Here is a 17,319-nt window from a genome sequence, read left to right as displayed (position 1 = left end):
CTACTTTACGCTCAGGATTTACATGATAAACCGTATTAAACTTGTTTACGTCACAGCCTGAAATGAACTGCATCGGTGTTGTCCTCCACAGGGAAAGGCACATCAGTTGGATTTCTCCACACAACAGTGACGAGAAGCTAAATTAAGCTGCTTTTAGACGTGCACCGAAGTCTGGACACCTTCCTGACATTTTTCTAGAGGAGTCAGTTGCTCCAGTTTAGGACCCCCAGGTAAAATGTCCTGAAAGTGAGCCCATGTGAGAATACAACAGGAATATGTGAAAATGTGGAAAATTCAGAGCGGGTGACTTAACGTGTTGATGACATCTCTAACACGCAACGGACGCAAAACCGGAAAAAGTACAAATAATACAAATAATCTCAGGATTAAAAAGAGGTGCCATACTCGTAGACGACACTGCAGTAGACGCCAACTTGGAAACCTGCGCTCCTCATATGGGAAAAGGCAAACTCCCGAAAATTTGTGGACCCAATTTTCCAGACAGTTCATGTCTTAAAACGGCTTCAGAAGTGTTTGACAAGAATTCCTCATATTATAACTTCATCACTTTGCTCGTGTTCATGGGTAAGAAGTAACATCTATAAGGTGTCTGTCTTTAAGTTGCCTTGGTCTGGAGAGTGATTTTGCAGGGGGTGCATTATGAAGGGCTCCACCAACAGCACAGATACACTGAGTCATTATCCTGGATGACTGGGAATACCCCACTGCTTGTAAAGCCTGTCAGTGGAAGTTCCCAGGTGTGCAGTATACAAACCATAGACTGTATATCTGCAGTGCAAAGACTTTTCCGTCTTAAAGGGAATATGTATTATTTGTACACAGGTGGCTCTTCACTGCAGCCTTGCTTCCGGATATCGTCTATTCCACAACTATCAGTGAACAGTAGAATTTGGATACGTGTGTGTGTGTGTGTGTGTGTGTGTGTGTGTGTGTGTTTGTAAGCCATTTAAGTTTGTCCACAGTCCCCTTTGTGTTGACAGCGTGCTCCCAGTGGTATGTCGAAATGCCCCACACACGCGCCCACAGGAGCTTAGTAATTAAACACTTTCACATGGCTGCATACTTTCCACGAGTCTGTGCTCCTTCATTTCTTGCTTGGTAGCTTAGAAAAACCTCTGAATGTGCAACTGAACTGCAAAAATAAAAGTCTTGTTGGAACGTCGTCTCATCATCACCCCATCAATTCTGAACTAAAGTAATGACAGTGGGGTCTGGTGTTAAAATAGCCCAGCTAACGATACATTTATTTTATTTAAAACAAGCAGAAATTCAGTGACGGGGGAAGCCACCTGTTCCCGGTGGGACTCCTGTTCCCCAGGATTCCCGTCGTGCATTTCAATGAGCTTGTTAGTTAGAGATTCAGTGGCAATGGCCGAGAGAAAAGGAAGGTCATCACTTAAAGCCACTTTGTCTGGCAGCGCCGTCTCGCCTCACCGTCCCGTGCACGGCACAGCTGGCATCGCCCTCAGTGTTGCTGGGTTTTTTTGTTTTAAAAGTGCACTTCTAGTGAATGGTCCACCACCCAGGTAAATGGAACTTAATGGATAAGCCAACTGGGAACCCTCAGCTGCGTGTAGCGGCGCATGTAGGGAGAGCATGTCTCGCCACACCCTGTCAGTTTTACCTACTTTAAAAGCCAAATGAGGCTTAGACGTCGAGATCATGATGGCAATTAGTGACAGAAGGAGAGATGATATGCAGCTTTCAAATTTGGCTTTTGTGGGAAGGTGAGGACGCCTCTTTTGCAACAGTTCAAACGCTAAGGTGAGGACAAATCATAGAAAAGGATATTTTTCTTACATCACAGAAATGATATGATCCTATGAACAAATATTTCAAGCCTCTGCCCTTTTTCTTTAGGATAAAATGTAAAAATTTGTAAAACTATTGCAGTGCCTGTGGTTTCCTCACCCCGTGGTGATTTGAAACTGTAAAAGTGACCTGCAGTATTTGAGCCACGGCAAGTAAAGACTGGCTGCAGGACTCAGTCCACCGAACCTTGAAGCTGCACCGACGCTGCTGCACAAAGAGCCGTTCACCTGTTTATTCAAAGTTCAGTGAAGCTCGACTCAGTGAGCAGAACCCTGAACTGGAGAATCAGCTGGCGGGTCGCCTGTTAATTTGAGGTTTATTCATTGTATTGCTGCACTTTCCTGGGCCTTTTACAATTCACTAGCCAAGTGTGAAGCTGTCATTCCATCAGCTGCCCTCTTCTTGAGTTTCCCCTTAATTTACAATGTTCAGATTTTCTGTTTTCCGTATTATCTATGCTGATGTGCTTATCAGCCTAATTGCCATTGACACGTACACAGATGGTGGAGGTCACAGTCTGCTGACCTGCTCATTTAACACCACACCAGTGATTGACACCAGCTGAGTCATGGAGTTAACCCACTGACACACACTTTGCGCTGATATCGAACCGTGTTGTCTCGATTCGTAAAAGTCGTTACAGGCAACAAACTGCACCCCCCCCAGTCCTTCTGCTCTATAAAGTACCGGGGCGGTGTGCGGTGGTGAAATAACAGACAGAGCCCCAAATATTTTCATTGAAAGATTTAATCAGAGCTCATCTTTCCCTGCTCCTCTGCCTCCCCCCTGCTCGGCTCTAAATAGATTTTCTTAATGAAAGGCACGGTTCCAGTTGGCGGAGTGTGAAAACAGTCTCCGCTTTTATGCCGAGGTAAAAATAGATGCTGTGCCTGTCTGTAAACGCAAGAAAGAGGATGTGCTGGTTTAGAGGATCTGCTGGTTTATCCGTAATTTAAGCGGGATAGATCATGAACCCCGCCGCATCCGTGTTAGTGGATGGGACCTGGACCAAACTAAAAAGTCAAAGTAAACATCGATTATTTTTCTCAAAGATTGTTTCTGTCATTTATGTAGGGAGTGCTATTTCTTTCTGGTAAGTTTGTTTTTTTAATTAGTTATTAGATGATAACAAAAACTGAGTGAAACCTCATGATTGACAGCTGAGACTGGCTCGCGATTGGTTGAGCGTATGTATGGGCGTGATCTCGCTGCCAGGTCTCCTCCCCTAGTGTTTCGCCTCTTTTGCTCTCCACACAGACTGTTTATCAATAGCCTGCTCAAATGTGATTGGTCAATCGAGGCCCTGAAATCTCGTCACTCACTGACAAATTCTGCATATTCGTATGCAGACGCTGTTTGGCTAGCCTACTGCTACTACTTCTGCTGCACAGACTCCGGCTCCAAGTGCCGTAAACGGGGCAGAGTTTGTATCCAGGATATTTGGGCTTCGTTTCTGGATTTCTGAAGAAGGGGAGACACGTGGCCCATCTTTATATACAGTCACTAGACCTGAAAATGTAAATCCATCACTAGAGGTCAACAGAGTGCAGTTGAAGTGACAGAACACGCCACCTGCTGAGTTAGCATGTGTGTTGGACGTTGGGTTTGCCAGCTGCCTTTTTATAGGTCCAGTAGCACTGCCACATTTAATGGGGCTCCTACACAAATTAGTCCTTATTCATCTGTACTCTATCTTCTCTTTCATCTCCCTCTCTCTTACGTCCGCTGTCTCTCTTTCTCTCTGCCTCTCATCTTTTTGTTCTGAAGTCTGATTACCCATCAGAGTGAAGTGGATGACACTGCAGATATGGAGAGGCTTCAATCTCAGTCTGGTCATCGATACTTTCATCTCATCCGTTTTCATTAGCTCTGTTTACAACTAAAAGCAAATGAAACACACAATAGTTCATCAGCCCTGTAACAACGCCACTAAAACTGGAGGAGGGGACCAGAGGGAAAACAACAAATTAGACCTTGGAGCCGTGGTCTTTTTTCTTTGCCGTTATATGCCATGTGTCACAGCTGGTCCTGTATGTATCCTACTTTTGTTTCCGTTTCCGTCATGCAGTGATTGAGGCCTTATTGTTCTGGTTCTTGTCAGACAGCAGAACAAATACAAGGTAGTGATTTTATTGCAGTTTATAAATGAAACACATAAAGCAGGTGATCAGAGCATTTTCTATGATAATAGCCATTTGGACAAAATAAGAACAGCTTAATAACAGCCATTATGAAATCAACTATTTTGACATGTAAAAAGAGTCTTAATAGAGTTCACACAGTTCCAGGTCACAGAAAAGGTGTCTAGTTCTAGCTCTTCTGGGACACAGCCTGAGGCAGCAGACAATAGTCGTTCAAACAAGGGGATTACAACTGACACTTCCACTTCACTCTTACACACACCATGCTGACTCTCATGCCTCCACATGCCTGGCTAATCACTGCATGAAGTGGTCGTAGTGATTGTTGGATTGTTGGTTTAATTTAGCTATATAGGCCAGAATGTATCATTACCATGTTTGTTTTGGGTCTGCATGTGGCAGCAAGACTGCTTTTGTTCTGTGTGAGTTGTTGAACGTCTTTCTTACCTTCAACTTATCTTTCAAGCAGCTTCCAGCTTCCTCCTCTTTCAGTCAGTCACTCTGATCCTCCGGGGATCAAACGCCCTGCGCAGGTCCACTCAATCCTGCTGGCTGAAACTGCAATACCTTCCCACAGGTTATAGTTACAGAGCTGTTGACAGAGTGACACATCAAACCAACGCCAGGGGGCTGTGTGTGTGTGTGTGTGTGTGTGCGTGCATGCGTGTGTGTGTGAGTTTTTGTGTGTGTTTGTGTGTGTTAAGGAAGTATCAGGGACCTGTGGAACACGAAATGGAAAATGTCTGTGTTTTATCACAGAGCTCATACATACCCCTTCACACACACACACACACACACACACACACACACTCACACACACACAGAGAGAGAGAGAAATATTTTGAAACAGGTTCATGTGCAATGGGACGCACAGGTCAACATTGAAGCCTGGCAGGTGCACAGGTACAATAACCGTGTTTGCTGTGTGTGTGTGTGTGTGTGTGTGTGTGTGTGTGTGTGTGTGTGTGTGTGTGTGTGTGTGTGTGTGTGTGTGTGTGTGTGTGTGTGTGTCTGTGTCTGTGTCTGTGTCTGTGTGCGTGCGTGTGTGTGTGTGTGTGTGTGTCTTTTCGTCCTCCTCAGTCAAGCACGGCCCATTAGAGAATGTTCCACACTGAGTGTACGACTCAGACGACTCTTTCATTCCCTTCTGTTCTCCCGTTAGAAGAACAGTTTAGTCTTTATTGGGACAGATGGCACGTAGACAACCGCCATTAACGAACGCCGACAACTACCAGCTCAGATGTTTACATGCTTGTTCTAGATTTATAACGCCAGCTACACTTTCTGGGTTTATACTCTAAATTGTGTGCTGGCTTTCAGATCGGTTTGACTTTCTATGTGCTCAGCTGTCCGTGAAGCGCCTCACCAGCGTCTCCTTGTTTACTCCGCCTTTTCTCCTTGGAGAATTTGCAGTGAAGTGGTAACAGGCTGCGGTGTAGACGAGATAATGCAACAAACGCACAATTCAAAGGTGATGGCTTTTTTTGTTGCTGTTCTTCACACGCCCACGCCAAACCTTTGGTTAGAGCGTTTAGTTTGCAGTTTCTGCTTTTCTCTCGCTTCACTTCTCAGACTTTCATTTAGAAGTATATTTTGTCATAAAAGTCTGTGCAAAATTGAGTCTCTCATTTGTGTTTTTCCTCAGTGTTGCTTTCTCTGGTTTGTGTTCACATGACAACACCTCAGAAATTTTGATTTCCTTGTGACCCGCAAAGCAGTTTTCCCTTAACTGACTCGCAAATAGCAATGGACTTGCTTTTGTCTCTTGAAGATGTTTCACCTCTCATCCAAATTTAGTCTTTTTTTCTAACTGACTAATGACAGATTTCAGGTATTTAACAGTCAGTTGATATAAAAGTAAGAACATGTTCTGGGATGGTTGGTTTGTTGTACTGTTGTCCTCATGACAACCTGTCCTGATTCAGCCGAGTGGGCTCAGCAGATTCCTCAGGTGAGTGACAGTGCTTAGCTTTCACTCAGAACTCCGCTCCCGTCCTGTCTCCTCCGTGTCGTCTTACAGGGCATCGATGCCGAAGGTTTCCAGCAGGGCCAAAGTGCTGAAGTGGCGAACTCCAACGAGGAGAAACCACATCACACAACACACAAAAAACAACGGACTAAAAGAAAATCGAGAAATTTTTTGATGTTTGGTGAATTTAAGCCTCCCTGTGTCTGTGCAGCTGTGTTGTTGCTGGTGTTTTATTGGGAAGAGGTTAATTAGATATGATGCAGAGCACATACATACATCTCACTTGCAATACGCAATTATTCAGTGTGTAAAAACTTGGCCAGCTGTCATGGATATAATTCAGTGATGGAGGCTCATGCAGAAGTAGGGAAATGAAATTAGGTCACAGATGGAGTTCAGTCCCACTGATTATAAAATTCATACATGACTGTGAAGTATTAAGTATCTGTAGGGGGGGGGGGACTGCAATAACCGAATACATCTGTCTGTAAATAAGATTTTTAACAATATGGGTCCTAAACTGTGCAGTGCATCTTCACAGGTCTTGGTGCTTTAGCTCTTAATTGCTGAATTGGAGGAAATTCTTGTACGTTATATGGTTGGAGTCTTGATGGGTCAGAAATCGTACCTTTGAAGTATGGATGAAATAATCCTTCTTTCTCTCCCTTTCACACCTCAACTCAGAGTATCTGCACATACCAAGAACTGATGCAACGCCAGTGTAGTGTTGTTTTGCATTTGCAGTTTGTCTGGTTTTATTTGAAAATTAGCCAGGAAATAAATACATTTAGTTTTGTTCTTCTTAAAAGAAAAAAACAGCTACTGAGATTATCTCTCCAGCATTATTGTCACTGCATGAGCACATAACTCTCCTAACCCAGCCCCTTGGAGAACTGTTGTTATCATTTTGGACTGTGGGGCAGTAAAAAGCTTTATGTATTGCACCAATTTGGAGGTTTCTCAAGAACATGAGCTGTTGAATTCCCACTTGCTGCACCTCTGCTGCTGCTGAACACCAACCATTAAGATGGCAGGTAGGATGGGACAAGAACAAAAGACGATAAGGATGTTTAGCTATATGTCTTTTTGCAGTGTGTGATTCAATCCAAATACTTTACCAAACCTAACGGGATTTGTGAATGAATCCCAGTGTTTTAGTTACAGTCACTGTGTACTTGGAATCAGATCCCCCATACATATTGTAAGGCCAAAGGATTTAGGCTGTCCTGTCTTACACTATGATCCTGACATTATGATGCATCTAATAGAAATCCTCTCCTCTAAGTTTCAGAGGTAGTCGGAGGTATATTCTTATCTTTATCCCAGGTTTTACCTCAGCTACAGTTGCGGACACAGCAGCTCATCAGGGTGCCTGTGAGGGCCTGACACTGAGGCCGTTATAGTGATAAGAATGATCTCCCTCAGGAGAAGGGCTGCCAAGGTTGTGATCATTTAAAATTTCTCATGCAGGTGGAATAAGGATTTACTGTGGAGTTAATTGGATATAGGAAACAGTGTCTGTAGATAGAATTACATTCATGCACATTTAGGCATCGAAATGATGATCTTTAGTTCAGATCAGTGGCATTAGGTGGTGGGAGCATCGTGTGTTTGGGGGGGGTAACAGTTGTGGGGAATCTGTTCCGACTATTCTGGTGTAGAATGAAGCCTGAGTCCACACAGTTCATTCCATTAGTTCCAACGTCACCTCACATCTCGTTACTTTGAGTCTCTCTTCCACACTTCTGCAAGACTAGCTGTGTAAAGATATCGGCCTTGACACCCTGCTCAGATTAATCACTCGGAGAGGAAAGGGAGAAGTGGAAATCACTCTTCACGTTTCTTTGGAAGTTAAACTTTTGTTTTATTCCGGGCAAATTAAGTGATGTCAAGTTTTGTGCTGGTCTATTTCTTGTCGGGCTGCAGAGTCTTGTTACTGTGAGCTTGTCAGGCAGTGTTTTAACTCTCCTGTCTTCTCTCGCCTTATAAGGTAAGGTAAGGTTGTTCGTATTGAGAGAGAGAGGGGGGGCCGTTTCTTCCTCTCTGACCCCTGGGGATTATGGGAATAGGATTTAGGTAGCGGGTGCCCTAGTGGGGCTTTTCATCACAGCTAAGGATCAGGAGACATCGGACCGACTGCCCTCCTTAAAGTAGCAGATTTATAAAAGATCCCGTTCGCATAATTGCGACAAAACAGCCCAGGAAGGGAAACGTCAGTCGTGACAGAAGGTGTTAACATTTCCGTTTACACTCAACAACCGGAATCTGTTTGGTAGGGGGAGGTTCTTGTTGAAGACTGACAGACAGTGTGAAGGGTCCCACTCGACACAGATGGCAACCTTGAAAGTGTTTCTGACAACCCCCCCCCATGCCTTTCTCACCTCCCCCTTTTTCTTTCTTTTCTTTTCTTCTCGAGATTTGAAGAAAATAAGTCCGGGGCCTCCCCTCGGTGCAGCCCCCGGCCCCGGGTTCATTTGCCAGCTATTAGAGATCATAAATCTCTGTGGTGAATGGAGCTGCTGCCGTCACCGCTGCAGGTTTTTTGATGGCGTTGTCGGGGAGGGGAGCTGACCTCAGGGCAGGCCTGCAGCAGAGGAAAGGGACTGAATGGGAGAGAAAAGACGGGCCGGGCCACGGCTCGTTAAACAAATGTTTCTCCCTTCTTTTTGTTCGCCTTCTGATTCCGTGAATAGCTGCTGAATGTGTGCAGCGGTGAGGGGATGTTTGATAGCGGGCCTGGCCTGCCGGTAATGAGGGGTTCTCACCTTGTTGTAAATGGGAGGTTTGGGGGTAAAAGGTCACCAATCTCCGTCTTTGTCCCTGTCTGACCTGCCTGTGCCCTTTGCATGAGTGTCACGAACACTCCATCACATCTTTGTGTGTGTGTGTGTGTGTGTCTGAGGATTTTGACTTCTGTGTGTCTCCTGGCAAATGGGCTCACGTTCTGTGTCTCACTGAGATTGACATTTATAAGCTTTTCCATCCTTAAGTGTGCGTGTCTTAGATTTGAATCTTGTTGGGTGTATGTGTGTGTTTGTGTGTGTCTGTGTGTGTCACTGTGTCTTCATACATGCTCGTCTCCAGTGTGAAAGCTTTCACTAGCAGCGACAGGGGGTAAAGTGTTTATTTGGACACATTGGAGAGGGCCTGCTGAGGGCCGCTCGGCTGTCTGCTGCAATCCCCTCTGCTTCTGGAGACACCCTGGGGGCGGTGCAGCTCGCTCTCTCATTTAGTCTGTCTCTCCCGCTCTTTTTAAAGTATAACCAGTCTGTCTCGCTCCATCTTGTCTTCTGTCACACAACATCAAACCGTGTCCTAGCAAATAATTTCCAAAAAAAAGCATCCGTCTCTCCATTCTGCCCTCCCAGCCACTCGTAGATGTCTAACTTTAAAAGTGATGTTTTTCTTTCTAAGATGCCGGCTGTGTCTAATGAAAAAACTTTGTATATTTGTACTGTCACAAACATGCGGTAGCAGACATAAAGGATTTAAAAAATAAAGAGGAGCACTGAAAGCCAAAGTAAATGACGACAGAGAGAGAGACAGAGGCAACAGAACACAGCTTATCCCGAATAAAGCTGCTGTCAGACATGCTGAACTTCAGATATTCTCCTGAAATTATTAGCAGGGGCTGTGTATGAGAATGCAAATGTCCGAGCGAGCCCATGTAAGAGTAAGACAATATTTCACAACAAGCGAGTGGGCGGATCGCTGGCGTTTCAAGCATGCAAAAGACACCAAAACAAAAAACAAGAAGATTACAAATATCTCTGGATGAAAAAGTGGTGCCAGACAGATGTCAACATGGAAAGACAACAAGATTTGAGAGCTTTTGGCAAAAAGGGCCCAACGCTGGTGTTGATGTGCTGAAACATGTGATTTATAAGATTTGTCCTGGGTCCTGCCTCCTGCATGCTCTACCCTGACTCCACACCTCACTTTGACCCGGTGAATCTCCTGCTGCGTTGTTCATATGTGAAAGGCAAAATCCAGAGTTGTTGCTTGAAAACAGATGAAGTTTTTGGATGTATTAAACAGTAGTTGAGGCATCAAAATATGTCATAAAATACACAATTTAATGTGTGAAAAAATACTGTACTGCTAAATTTGGACTTGGTCCATTTAAAAGCTTTTGATCTTACTCAGGTATCAACCATATTACAAAAATGTGGACATGTTTTCTTTGTAGCATCTGGTCTCTGTGGCTGCACCGACATGAACATGTTATTCGTGCCTCACATCACACACCCTCCTCACTGCGACATCAAATCCATCCCAACCTTTTGATCATGGCCGTGCTCACTCTTTGCTGCCGTACCTGTTGCAGCACCGCTCACCTGAAGACTAATATGCTGCTCTTCATATCGAATTTCATAAACCCCTCTGTCTGCACTCCACTGTGGAAATTATTATTCTCCACTCTCCCACTCACTGCTTCAACAGATGTTTGGTTTTCCTGTGGGCAGCATTTGCATTATAATCCGTGACATGCGAGTTGGATGAAATAGATATATACGTTGACAGTTAGGAAAATTGGTTCTGTGTGATATGAATAAACATAAAAATTTGATTGAGTGGGACACTTTGGATTGTTACTTTATTCCACTTGATAACTTCACATATAGTATGGACTGCAGATGGAGGCGGTGCCCTCTGTGACGATAGATGCTTTCAGAGTCACATTGCAACCCTGAGCTTTTCATTCAGGTATTAACCCAGATACAATGTATGTACTGTGAACGTAAATGTCCTAATCAGTTGAACCTGACCCAAGTACAGAGTCTGTGTAAAGTCCGATTTAGCTGTTGTGCAAACAGATAAACGGCTGAAACTGGCTGACACTAGACAGAATGCAAATATGTGTGATAATGCTGTAAATAGGTTCATCTTCCTGTGCAGATATTGATATTGCAATTTGGTTTTAAACTTTAGGAACCAATTTTGCAGAGGGGAAATAGTCTTTGTACAACAGTGTAGTGGAGTGTGTGTGTGTGTGTTAATGAATGTTTGTGGTGGGGACAGAGAACAGGGACAGTGAGGGGGCGTGCAGTCCTCTCCTGTGGTGCCAGCTAATAGATACGACTGTGGAGTGATCTGCTGTGAAATGGTGGGAATCAGTACAGATATTGATGAGACAGAGACAGAACATGCTGCTGGTTGATTAAGCTTATTGATACTGCATCGCCTACAAACATTCAATTTGTGTTACGCTCCAAGGTTTCTGTCAATTCCTCAGGTCTTTGTGGTTGCAGGGAAGACAGTAGTGTACCGAGTCCCCTCAGGGTCACGGCGAGAATACTTGTACCTACTAGTACTAGTGCCTCGCAATAGTTTTGCATTGTTTTGCAATACTTTTCTTCTTCTATTCCTTCTGAGCCATGTAGTGCGGCTCAGACCACCCTTTTCTGGCTGAACCCGTCTGAGCCTGAGAGAAAACTAACCGAGCCTGACCCGAACCTGACAAGTCCCTCTATTGCGAGGTATTGCAACATGTATTGTGAGATAATGCAAAAGTATTTCAACGTGTATTGTGCTGCAGTTTCCTGGACATTTTTTAGACTTTGCTTAAGGCAGAGTATAGTTTTTTTTAATCCAACATTAATTAGTCAAGCAAGATGAAGAGGATGGCGATATTACTCACAGCGATGAGTGGGCTGTTTGCAGGGAAACGAGAGGTTGCACATTTCACACCTTCAGCAGAAACTAGTGTTTGCAAAGATCCGCTGGACACAAGTTACAGAGCAGATCAGCTCTGCAGAGACCAATAGAACCTGAAGTTTCCATGACAAAGAGAAAGGAGCCTTGCACTTACACAGTCAAATAGCTGCGCGATTTCATTTAATATAGTATCACCTATAAACCTATTGAGAGGATGAGGCACTGATCACTATCTCAGTTAAATTGCCTGCCATGCACAGATGGAATAAAATAATGACTCGGAGATCTTCTTTTCTGATATGCAGCTGATCCAAGGTTTCCTTTATATGATCTGAAGTGGATTTTTGTACTGATGTCATTGTACTTTGAAGGATTAACTTTGCTAAAAGCACCAGGTTCATTTAAGGGTTTCCTCCTGCAGTCGCAAGAACATGAGGAATACTTAATGGTCATATAGGTAAGATAGCAGTGGTCACTAACACAGCTTCTGTGTTTTAATGTGATTTGCCTTTTGAAAGCAGATAAAATAGTGTGTTCACAGATTTTTGACACAACTATTCACATACCAATCTCCATCTCTGTATACATATATATGTGTGTGTGTGTGTGTGTGTGTGTGTGTGTGTGTGTGTGTGTGTGTGATGCATGTATGAGCATGAGCGTGTGCATGTACCCACTGACGACATCTTCACACCGACCAACGTTGCCTGGTTACAGGCCAGTTGGCAAGGAAACGGTGGCTAATTTGCGATGGCCTCAGACAACTGTGTGTGTGTGTGTGTGTGTGTGTGTGTGTGTGTGTGTGTGTGTGTGTGTGTGTGTGTGTGTGTGTGTGTGTGTGTGTGTGTGTGTGAGATGAACGAGGCCCTCTAATCTGTCAAGCAAGACAGGTGACCCAGTGCTGTGTTGATTAGCCGAGACAGACACAACATCAGTCATCCCTGCAGCCGCCATGAAACACACCTCTGTGTGATCGCAAACCAATTCGGGGCCGTCTGAAATCCCTGTCACTTATATTGACTGAATGAGCCATTTAGGTGAGATACCTGGAAAATGTTAAACTCAAACCGAAGTGGTCTGACTATTACCTGGAGCTACCCCTAATTCTTACAGCAATTCTTATAACAGCGCAACAGATGCATGATCTGAAGATTTGTTTTAGTCCACGAACATGTGCTGCATGTGGTCAGTTATCTGTTTCTCTGTTGAGGAAGATGTAGAGAAGGAGTGACAGAGGTTAGAGAGACTGACTGCTTGTGAGTGGAAGCAATTTTCTGTGGCAGACTACATGCATTTCCCATCACAGAAGACAGGAGAGCAGTGGAGAGAGCAGAGGATGGGAAATGAAAGAGGGGAGAAGAAAGGAAGAATAAGAAAGGATATACAGTGTGGCCAGCCAGTCCTGTCTGTGTCTGCTGATAAGAATAATCTGAGTGTCGTTCCACAAGTAATGGACTGAAATTTAAATTGTTTTGGTCTGATACTGGGAATCCAGTGATGGGTCCAGGTAGGAACAGATGCTCCACAGGGAAAAGTTTAGCCTCTCTGCAAAAATGGGATGGATTTGTCTTTATTCTCCCCAGTGAGAGTTAATTTTCATATATTCGTGTGGTTTCCCTCTGACCGTTTTGACTCCTAATTACCTGTGAGGGTCACCTAAAATGGATCCCTGGAAGACCGTGGCCTCATTTAACCCCTGAACACCACCCCTCGACTTAAGTTTGTGGTCCACCTAAGTTAAAGCCTTCGCGACAGGAAGCCGGTGTGATAATAGAGCGGTGGAGGGCGGCAGTGCATGAACCCGCTTAAAGTAACCGCCCATCCGGGACACTCAAAGAAGTAAAGCTAATGCATCCACAAAGAGGGCGGGACAATTGTATCTTTCAACACTAGACCTGGTATTCTATTGGTTGGGGAATTTTAACAGACTTGTTGAACAGAAAAAATCATGCGCAGAAGCAAAAATCAAAAAACACATTGAAATCCAAGAGTAGATGTTTCACAGTGATACACACACGGTGCAATAACTCTACATACACATGTGCAATAACTTACTCACACACACTCCATACAGTTAAAGTTGTTACCACATTTTCAACGAATGTCCAACTGCCCTTTTTTCATAGTAAGCTCTAGACAGAACGACCCAATGGAATCACTCCAAAAATCTGCCATTAAAATACTTGTAGGAAGTTTCTCGTGTTTTTTGACATTTGTGGTAATTTCTATGGTTAGACATTGTGATATTCTTGCAGAGTTTTGTTGTATTTTGTTATTTCCTCCCCAACTTTTCTGTCCCAAACTTCACAACCATCACCTGTTAGTTATTAGTCCTCATCTTTTGTCTCCTTCTCTTCTTCTTCCTCCTCAAAGCAGAGTGGATTCAGTCTGCTCTCTGTCCCTACACAATCACACCTGCTCACAATAAGCCAGGGAAATAACAAGTTAGAGTGTTCGCTCTGTGCAGCACTTTCCCCCTCAGTCTTTCACTGAAGTATCCCGGGGGGGGGACGCTACACGAGTAACAAGTGGGTGAGAAATTGCAGAGGAGCTGCTGTTAAATGAAAGTGGGTTATAATGGAGTGCTGCGCTGGGACAAGCGGGGTCCGCTCTCATGCTTGTTGATTTTGCTGATGTATGCTATGTCAAATTGTTTCTTAATTGACTGAGTTTGTGCTCAGCTGAAGGTTAACCTATGAAAGGCTGTTATCTTACCTGCGGCCTGCCTGCAGTCCTCGCCTGCTTTGTGCAGACTGCTTCACACTGAGGTCTACAGACATATCACAGCCATTAATAACCCCTCGGTCATGGGTTGTCCCACTGACACACTCTTTTGAACATGATATCTCTGTGACACCTCGAGGGAGGTTCTTTGAAACGATCACTTGGATTCACTGATCCCTTGATTCGATTTTGGTGTTTTAAGGTCAAGGTCACAGTGACATTGCAAAACACATTTTTGGCCATGTGAACTTCTGTCCTTAAGCCAAGAACGAATGCACTAATTATGACAAACATTAAACCAGCATTAATGTATTTCACAACAGTCATATAAACAAACAGCACAGTTGAGTGAACTGTATCTGTAATAATGATTTTATATTTCTTTACCTTTGCTTGTTTCTATTACTCCTTCCTCTCCGACACTTCTTCTCTTTGAGTGAAGCATTGGCCCAAGCCTCTAAGTTCCGGTGTTATTAATTGGCTCATGCACAGGCACTGCTGTGGCATTTTGGGGGCTATTAGAAGTCTTGTAGAGGCATTAGTCATGTCTCTGAAGTGTGACATGGGTAGAGCGCTGTCTGGGGGCGTGACATGCATGGCAAGCTGGTCTATATCCGAGCCAGACGGCTGACCTTTTCCTGCACATTCCTCCTCGATGGGAGAGGTGATGTCTGGGTAATTAATGGTGTGAAATGTGGCATCCCTCCCTTCTGCATCCCACAGCGCTGCTCTGTCGCTTTGTCACTCAACTGTCAAGTGACTCCATCAGAGGGATCTGACGGGGACGAGCAGGGAGATACTGGATCTGCCCAGCTCTGTTCCTCGCCGGGTGGAAATTAGTTCCCAGCTGGATGCAGACCAAGTTCAATTTGAATGCTTCGATGGTAATGAAATTGAAAAAGAAATGACAGTCTGAGTGACAGCCGGACTGAAGAGGGTCATCTATTTTCGGTGTCACACAAGTCAACATGTTGTTTTTCCTCAGTGCAGAGAGAAGGTGTGGACAGTTATACACTGGGAATAATTTATATTTCCCTCTTTAGTTTTTATGGTTAAATGCTGCACAATTCCTGCATCTTTTTCTTCTCCACTGAACAGGGCTGCGTTTGTCTGGGTAACTCTGAACTCCTTCTCTGTCAGCGACTAATGAAACAGCCCACTGACTGCTGACTGGAACCCCGTCAGCCTCAGTGCCTGGCCGAGCCGGGAGCTGTCAGGTCAGACGCAGATTGTGTTAGAGATTAGCCCTGCTCATGTCAGATCGACCTCTGTGAGCGTGGCACTTTATTCTTTCCAACTGTACTGGCCGCTGTGCTGGCTGATGTGTTCATTTGTGCGTGTGTGTGTGTGTGCGTGTGTGTAAACGTGGCTTCAGATCTCTTTCAGTTAGGTTTCTGATGAGAATTATCTGTATCATCCCTGTTCATCTGAGGACATGGACAGAGCAAAGGCAAGTAAATATGAAAATGATTTCCTACAACCAAAAAGCATTTTTAGGTTGTTTGTCAAAGATCTTCCTCCAAACGCTAAAATAATCAACATAGCACTCTTTTGTATTTTGTCTCAGCAGTTTTGCTGATAGTGACTTGTTAGTGTTTGGTTTTGTCTTTTGTCTTTTCTGTTGGTTCGCAGTATTACACAAAAGCTGCTGAACAGATTACCATGAAACTTGCTGGAAGGATGTGGTATGGGTTGGAGAAGAACCCATTCAAATCTGGTGTGGATCCAGATCAGGGACCAGGAATTTATTTTACTTTCATTAACATTGCAAGATTTTGCAGATTTGGACTTTTTCCATTGACCTAGAGAATAATTTATGGATCAAGATGATTAAGAAAATCAGGCACGTTTAAGAAACTTACATCTATGAGTGTGTGGAATTTGGTGCAGCCCGACTGCATTGAAAGAGACTGTTGGGCCTTGGCAGAGGTGCTAGTTTATTTTTCCTGTTTCCCTCTCAATTATTATAAAATTGTGAAACAGTAACAGCAAACAGTAAATCCTGCACAACATCATTTGTCAGATTTATCCACTGGGGAGCTTCTGGATTATATATTTTCGTGAGTAAACAAGACCAGGAGTCTACAGCCATTCAAGCGGCTTTGTGGTGCCCTCCGGTTACCATGGATATCTGTACCAAATATTATGGTAATCCGTTTAATAGTTGTTGAGATTTTTCAGTCTGGACAAAACTAGTGGACTAACTGAAAAAGAGCCAATTTTGTGGGCTGAATCAGGCTGAAAGGACAAATCTCTCTCACTGACATCAGGATTACCATGAGGTCTGATCGCCCCATGGTCTTTGGGTGATGTCAGCTGTCGGTCTGAGTGTTTGACTTTTCACCTCTCCGTCACCACCACCATTCAGCCCCTCCCATTCCAAGGCGCAGCCCCGGCGACAAGCTGTCAGCTCCACTCAACCGGAACAAGTCTCTTAAATGAGACCAAGCCTGGAGTGATGATAAGCCCACTAAACCACAGAGCGTGGTCCAGTTTATACGGTTTCCAGTGGCACTGATAATGTGACAAAAGAGAGAGAGAGAGAGAGAGAGAGAGAGAGAGAGTGTGTGTGTGTGTGTGTGTGTGTGTGTGTGTGTGTGTGTGTGTGTGTGTGTGTGTGTGTGTGTGTGTGTGTGTGTGTGTGTGTGTGTGTGTGTGTGTGTGTGTGTGGTGAGAGAGAACGAGACACAGATAGATAAAAGAAAGATACCACACATGGAAAAACACCCCTCGGTGTCAAGGGCACGCTATGAAAAGCCTGCTTAACATGAGAAGGTGAGTGTGTGTTACCTGCTCTGAGTGTGTGGGAGTGATGTCCAGTGAATGAGCTGGCCCTGGTCTCGTGTGTCCTCCCTGGTGCTTCACTGTAATTAGCTGCGAGACTAATGAGCTTCTCTCACTCTAACAAGGCCGCCTTTTTATTAGGACTGCTAATTGCTCCATATGAGGGGGATACTCAGGCTTTGTGCTCAGTAAGTACCAGGAAGTCATGAA

General features: G+C 44.3%; 1 protein-coding gene across 5 annotated transcripts in view; it reads left to right on the top strand.

Moving 5' to 3' along the window:
• Nucleotides 1-17,319, top strand: part of rhbdl3 (rhomboid, veinlet-like 3 (Drosophila)) — a 52,569-nt gene that overhangs the window by 5,214 nt on the left and 30,036 nt on the right. The window contains exons 1-2 of one of the 5 annotated variants that reach the window (XM_047344260.1): nt 15,525-15,542; nt 15,701-15,775. The exons of 3 other annotated variants lie outside the window; for them this stretch is intronic. In XM_047344260.1, the coding sequence (XP_047200216.1) occupies nt 15,761-15,775 (15 nt within the window). In that variant the 5' untranslated portion in view covers nt 15,525-15,542; nt 15,701-15,760. Of the gene's footprint in view, nt 1-15,524; nt 15,776-17,319 lie in introns of those variants that run through there. One more of the 5 variants, XM_047344258.1, reaches the window with a different exon arrangement.

The sequence above is a fragment of the Hippoglossus stenolepis genome, chromosome 2 (genome assembly GCF_022539355.2).
Source record: "Hippoglossus stenolepis isolate QCI-W04-F060 chromosome 2, HSTE1.2, whole genome shotgun sequence".
NCBI classification, from domain to species: Eukaryota; Metazoa; Chordata; class Actinopteri; order Pleuronectiformes; family Pleuronectidae; genus Hippoglossus; species Hippoglossus stenolepis.
Note: the sequence above shows the minus strand (reverse complement) of the source record. Positions and strands in the feature narration are given on the sequence as shown.